We start from the raw sequence: 7,091 nt of genomic DNA, 5'->3' as shown, positions 1-7,091 counted from the left end.
GCATGTTTGACTTGTGATGTGTTCCTCCCTTTGTTCTTTTCTGTTTATGTGTTTTGAAAAATCCCTGTAATGCCTAAAATCGCAATAAAAAAATAAAAAAGCGCCCTACAGAGGACACAGCCTCCGAATTGGGACACAGTTATTATTTAGCAGAGACTTGGTCACATGCTTCCTGATATTATCCTCAGTGCTGGTGATGAATGAATGAATCATGGTTGTTATTTAGGCCGGAGCTTGGGGATTTTCACCCAAAGACACCATGAATTGAAAATTGACAGTTCTTAATTTACTGGAATATTGCAGTGTTTATTACAAATTATTTAACTGTGCACATATTTATTTATTTATTTTATTCTATTATTGATAATATTAATTGGAAGAATGCTTGGTTAATCCCCTTTAAATATTTCATTAATAATAAAACCAAAGAAATACATTTTAAAAGTGTGCATACCATTTACCCTGTTAAATCATTAATTGCAAGATATTCTGATATTGACGATTTATGTTCTTTTTGTAAAAGTGGGAAAGTGGTGTTGACGCATTTGTTTTTCAAATGCAAGAAATGCAAGGAGTTGGCAGAATTTATCTTTAATTTAGCAAAGATTAAATACTATTTTACATTAAAGGATATTATTGTGTATTATGAAAACAAAGTTAACAAAGGTCTTGAATACATTGTTAATTTATTTATACTGTTGGCAAAATTTTATTCATAAACAAAAATATTTAAATTCATCCCCAATATTTAAGCTGTTTAAATTAGAATTTGACTGTTTCATGTCTTCACTGAAATTGTTAAAAAACAAAAAGTCATTAACGTGTTTAAAATATTTTTGATATTATTTTTGGATCCCCTGCTACCAATTAATGTCACTCTTTGTGTTGTAATATTGTATGCTATGCTATGTTTGTTACTTGTTCTGTCTACGATTAAATAAAATAAAAATATATAGCCTAATAATAATAATAAAAAAAGACTTTAGAGCCGCTTAGCCCCGCCCTTAGTGTCAACGACAACGTAAATGTTTAACTCGTCTAACTCTTGTACAGTCTATGGTCTAACTGCTTGATCTATTTCTGTCTGTTATCCAGCAACGTTTTCACACACTGACCCAGAGCTGAGCCCAGAGCCCAGAGGAGCATTATGGGAAACGCTGAGATAAGCGGAAGTGTAAAGTGAAAGTGTCCTGACGGGTGCTCATAATCCGCGATGGACCTCAAGGAGAAGGCGATCGCGTCACTGAAGAAACACGCCAGTGGCGACGCGTTTTCCCGGTTACCGGCAGCTCTTCCTAAAGCCTCGGTGCTGATCCCGCTGATGCTGAGACACGGAGAGCTGCACGCGCTCATGACCGTGCGATCCGTCAACGTAAGAAGATCTTCATGATCTCAGAGACACAGGCACTGTGCTCTCAATGACATGTATTCACACCGTATTAATGAATGTCTTTAATACTCTTATGAAAATAAGTGCGCTTAGTTGTATTGATGTGTGATTGTAGTGTACTTCAAATCTTAAAAGTAGGCTATATTTTTTTTTAAAAAAACTTTACTTGCAGATAATATAATAACTTTTGAAACTTTGTAATTTTGTCGAATTAAATGTATGAGTTAAGTAGGCCTACATTTTAAATCATTGTTTTAATTATGTTTTAAATAAGTATTTCAGTGTCTTGACTAACTAAAGTACATGAATAAGTAATTGATTGTAATTTGTTACTTGATATTACTTTTAATGTTAATATATTTTAAATGTACACAATTTAAGCTTCATCATTAGACATGTATAATTATATATATTTGAATATTTGACATGCAAGTTTCAATAGAAATGACATTGAAACTTAAATTATATTTTAGTTTATCATAAGTGCTTGTCAGTACATTCAGCAGTTCATATTAACCATATTTCAGAGACAGTAGAAGTAATTTTGAAGTTGTATGTTTTGAATTGTATTTAAGTCGCACTCTAAAGTTCAGTTAATTACATTTAATGTAAATTTAAACTATAATATTAACATAACAGATAGTGTTTAGAGATTAATTACATTCAGTTCGCACTTAATAGTTCACTTAAAAATGAGTACTGTAAGAGTATAAGAGTTCCTCTGAAAAGGGATAGTTCACCCAAAAAAAAAAAAAATCTGTCATCATTTACTCAAGTTGTTCCAAACCTGTATGAATTTTTTTCTTCTTCTGCTGAACACAAAAGAAGATATTTTGAAGAATGTTTGTATCCAAACAGTTGATCATGGACCCATTGACTTCCATTGTATGGAAAAAATACTGTGGAAGTCAGAGGGTCCATCAACCTTTCGGAAACAAACATTCTTCAAAATATCTTCTTCTGTGTTCAGCAGAAGAAAGAAACTCATACCGGTTTAGGGGTGCCGCTTGCAATTTTGGACTCTATGAAAGAATATGATGTTGGGACCCCTATCGCACACAGTCCATTAATAAAATCAATCTCTGTGGGCCCCAGAAGCGCATGGGCCCTTATAATCGTCCTAATATTTTCCCCTTAGTGGCGTCCTTGCCGGCTTGGAACAACTCGAGGGTTAGTAAATGATGACAGAGTTTTCAGTTTTGGGTGAAGTATCCCCTTAAGTGCACTTCTCTGGCACACGAGGTAGTGCTCTTGACGAAGCGTCCTCTCGGCTCTCTCAGCTCAAGCATCACGCAGGAGAAGTGTGTTTCTCTGAGGAAACGGCTGAGTCCGGCGACACGGATGAAACACACACGGCTCTGAGAGAAGCTGAGGAGGAGATCGGCCTTCCTTCACACACAGTGCAGGTCGTCTGCAAACTCTTCCCCATCCTAAACAAGGTTCACTCTCATTTCTGTACGTTTAATATGATCATTAATATTTTAACTTGTGGCGACTGTAATGGCTCATCCCTTTGCACAGGCCGGTCTTCTGATCACTCCGGTCGTGGCTTTCATCGAGAGCTCCTTCACACCCCGTCCCAACGCAGACGAGGTCAGCGAGGTCTTCACTCTTCCACTGGAGTTCTTCACTAAAGAGGCGGATCACTCCTGCTATCCTGTGCCCAGCGTCTTCGGCCCGACCCACAGCTTCATGTACACGGACCCCCGCACCGGACACATCCACCAGATCTGGGGTCTGACCGCCGCTCTGGCCGTAACCGTCGCGGCTCTCGCCCTCGGGAAGAAGCCCGAGTTTGAGCTCGGCTTCGACCTGGACGACCCAGCTTCTGCGTTCAGAGACGTTCTTAATCGCAGACTGAGCAAGTTATGAAAGACACACATCAGATTCAGTGTTTCTGATTATTATCGGGAAAATGACTGTAATTGAGCTGTAAAGTTTCTGAGGAGCAAGTTGGGATTGTTAAATCATTTTTATAATTTACAATGAGCAGAAGAGACTTTAAATATCATAAAAAACTATTCCACACTTTTGACCAGTAGTGTATATGCAATGATATAATAGATTTAATACCCTGAGACTTTAAGATTTTAATATTTCAATCAGTGTTTCTACTGGTGACTAAAAACTAAAGCTAAAATTGAAAATATCAGTATTACATGCAAAACTTTAAAGATGTTGCCTTGTCAACTACCGGTACCTGAAATAAACCAAGTTTAGGTAAAAGTGCTAAAACTGTAAAAGCACATTCAATTACTAAAAATGAAAACTCAAAATATAAAAATAAAATATAATTAAAAATAATAAAAAAAATACTATAGGGTACTAAAATAATGCCTCACATTCATGTTTACAATGTCAGTAAATCGTCACATGACAGGTAAACACTTTTTATTTTTTTTTAACAAGCCTGTATATTTGATTTTATTATACAATTATTTATTTTAATTTTACATTTAGTCTATTTCATTGATTAACTCCCGAAGCTCCTGCAGTTCCTCACAGACCCAGGTTGATGAAATCTTCACATTAGGCATTTCTCCATCCTGTCCACTAGAGGTCATCACATCATCACTTGTGCATTCATTGAGCCCGGGCATGTTAGATTTTAAAATAAAAAATCTAAAATTACTTTATTAGAAATTTAATCATATCACAACATTTTATTTACTATTCTGTTTCACTAGTAAAAAAATGAGACTTTAAATCTATACTTGAATTAAAGAGAATGCACAGAATCATAAGGCAAACACTTTATTTTATTAACAAATATTACAAAATAAATAGACATCTTCATGTTTGTATGTAATCTTAAAGAAGTGAATGTAACATGTGGTGCTTGTAATTTCTGGCAGGCACTTCGTTTCTACGGACCTGATGAGTCATTCCTTTAGTTTGGTTGTTGATCCGAGTGTGTCATTCCAGTGTGTGTGTCTGTGTGTGTGTGTGTGGCACTGCATTCATCGAGTCACAGAAGTGTGCTGAAGATACCACGATTAAAATCTACTGCTAGTACCTACTTATGCTTGCTTGTATGTGTTTCATAGTGCAGTAAATGCTATCATTAACACATGTGTGTCCTACAGTATAGAAGAGTCTGACAGATGAGCAGATGTGTCCAAACTCACGGCACTGAATGTCTCTGAAACTCTTCCACACACTGGACTCAGTGCTGGAGACCCGTGGGCCAGGGTTCAGGCCAGCACTGCTCTGAATATGAGCGTTTGTTATCCAACACAGTGGCTTTTATACTTTTAGAAGTGACCAAATATTTTTTAAATCACTGTATAGAAAAGTTCTCTTTTGTACTCTGGTCATTCTAGTCTGGATTGGTCTCCAGTTCTTATTTTTTGATCCATTCACCAAACACAGATGTACCAATCTTACCATCACATCACATTTTGGGAGCTTGTTCCCTCTGGCGCTGCGTCTTGGTGTTGACGCTATGGGGAACAGCCTCGGAGTGACCGCTGTCTGACGCTCTCTAAACATGAAGTCCGTGATATCACATTTTAAAAATATTTTTTGTATATTGTTATTTCCTATGTACTTCTTTTATTATCTGTCTTGTCACTGTCATTTTGAAATCCACATACTAAGAACGGACCACAGGCATCAGGTCTGTTGTCTTCAGAACCCATTTGTTTGTAGCGATAGTGAAAATCCTGACCTCTGACCTCTGTCTGCCCGCGTGTGTGGAGTTGCATCATGATGTAATGCCTCACGCCACATTCACGTTGACGTTGACGTTGTCTTGTGAGAAGTGGGAGGTCGCTCACGGCCATGATCACTCCGGGAGCCTTCCGTTCCTTCACACTGAAGGTGGACCCCCATTTTTCCCTTTCAACATTCAAATCATACACATGTGGAGGCATTATGTGAGCAGGGGTATGTGAAACCGCCCGTTCTAAGCAGGGCTCGAACCCGGGCCCGTCCGCATGCGAGGCATCTTCGCTCTTATAAGGAGGCTAAAGCGCCCCTTGAGATCAGGGGAGTGAGGTTTACACACACAGCTCTCACTGGCCTACATCTGTTACATGAAGATGCCCCGTGAGGAAGAGATGCCTGATAGCTCTCTCTCACAGACTGAGGTATCCTCATTAAGGGCTCCGCGTGTGTAGGTAGGGTGACCACCCGTCCCGCTGTGCGTTGCACCGCACAGCATTTTCACCCCTTGTCCCGCACGTCGCATATTGAGAAAATGTTCTGCATTTTCATCAGTCTGTTGGTTTTTAATTATCATATGCGACCCTGGAACACAAAACCAGTCAAATGGGTAAAACATTTTAAATTGAGATTTCTACATCATCTGAAAGCTGAATAAATAAGCTTTCCATTGATGTATGGTTTGTTATGATAGGACAATATTTGGCCGAGATACAACTATTGAAAATCTGGAATCTGAGGGTGCAAAAAAATGTTGGCGATTGTGCTGCATCCACTCACAAAAACAAATATATGTTTTATATATTTACGGTAGGAAATTCTACAAAATATCTTGATGGAAAATGATCTTTAAAATAATTTAATATCCTAATGATTTTTGGCATAAAAGAAAAATCGATAATTTTGACCCGTACAATGTATTGTTGGCTATTGCCACAAATATACCCGTGCGACTTGTGACTGGTTTTGTGATCCAGGGTCTCATATTAAGAAAACGTATTTTTGCGGTGTAGTTTTTTACCTATATTTAACAGCGCTTCGTCAGAAGTACAAATACAACAGCCGTTTTTTAAATCCTATCCAATGGTTGAAAGGAAAGGAGTAAACACGGTCACTAGTAGGCTGTGACTGCTGTCAATCAAAATGTGGACCGGTGATTCGTTCCATGTGTTCCTGTCAGAAAACAAATGGATAATTCAGTCAATTCAATTTTTTTATTTAACAGAATTGATCAACCTGTTGCCTGCTGTGGTTATTTTAATTCACATCCTTTCTAAAAAATATGAATGTTTTTGGTTGAATATATTCTTAATATATAAGACTGTCAATTAACTAATTTCATGTTGTTTTATATTTTATTTGTTCATTATTTATTTTGTTGGATTTTAGTTGGACTTGGTCAGAACTGTTTCAGAAATAGTGATCTGCATGATGCCGCTGCCTTTGGGCTCAGTGATGTTGAATTTAAATGACATGTAAAATAATGACATGTTATGTTACATTGTGATGTAATGGTGTTTTCTGGAAGGGACTAAAGAACAACGTATTTTTTTATCAGCTGAAAGGCAGAATACAAATGTTTTTAATAAGTTAGATAGACATTATATAACAGTTTTAGGTTATGTTTTAGTGTTGGTAACATGTCTCACATTGTCCCACACAAACTGAGTAATCGTCCCACATTTGGTTTGTGTAATGGTGGTCACCCTAGCCGTAGGTGAGGCGTGTGTGGCAGCGGGTCAGGCTGGTGGTGCTCTGCACACTATGGCAAACCAAGCCACCCTGCTTAGGTACCTTGACCGGGTCAGTCTTGGCTCTCCGGGCCAGCAAGCAGACGCCACTGCCATCGGTCATTCGATGACAGCAACGGTGGTCACAGAGAGGCACCTGTGTCTTAATCTGTCAGGAATCAAAAGAAGGAGAAAACTTTTCTCCTAGATGCCCCGATCTCGCCCTCTGGACACTTCGGCTCCACTCTGCAGTGGTGAGGCGTTTCAGGCCCTGTTTACACTAGTGTGTTTTAAACTATTACTAT

General features: G+C 38.1%; 1 protein-coding gene across 1 annotated transcript; it reads left to right on the top strand.

The window, feature by feature from the left end:
* Window positions 1-1,147: 1,147 nt before the first annotated feature.
* On the top strand, window positions 1,148-4,408 carry nudt7 (nudix (nucleoside diphosphate linked moiety X)-type motif 7). Its single transcript, XM_081355494.1, has 3 exons — window positions 1,148-1,372; window positions 2,671-2,829; window positions 2,912-4,408. Exons 1-3 carry the CDS (start codon window positions 1,214-1,216, stop codon window positions 3,260-3,262), a joined length of 669 nt encoding a protein of 222 aa, XP_081211620.1. The 5' UTR covers window positions 1,148-1,213; the 3' UTR covers window positions 3,263-4,408.
* The last annotated feature ends 2,683 nt before the right edge of the window (window positions 4,409-7,091 follow it).

The sequence above is a fragment of the Scardinius erythrophthalmus genome, assembly GCF_964197995.2.
Source record: "Scardinius erythrophthalmus genome assembly, chromosome: 24".
NCBI classification, from domain to species: Eukaryota; Metazoa; Chordata; class Actinopteri; order Cypriniformes; family Leuciscidae; genus Scardinius; species Scardinius erythrophthalmus.
Note: the sequence above shows the minus strand (reverse complement) of the source record. Positions and strands in the feature narration are given on the sequence as shown.

Coding starts and splice junctions, on each gene's coding strand:
- nudt7 (XM_081355494.1), top strand. CDS start 1,214: ATGGACCTCAAGGAGAAGGCGATCGCGTCACTGAAGAAACACGCCAGT. Junction 1,373..2,670: donor TGACCGTGCGATCCGTCAAC/GTAAGAAGATCT, acceptor CGGCTCTCTCAG/CTCAAGCATCACGCAGGAGA. Junction 2,830..2,911: donor TCTTCCCCATCCTAAACAAG/GTTCACTCTCAT, acceptor CCCTTTGCACAG/GCCGGTCTTCTGATCACTCC.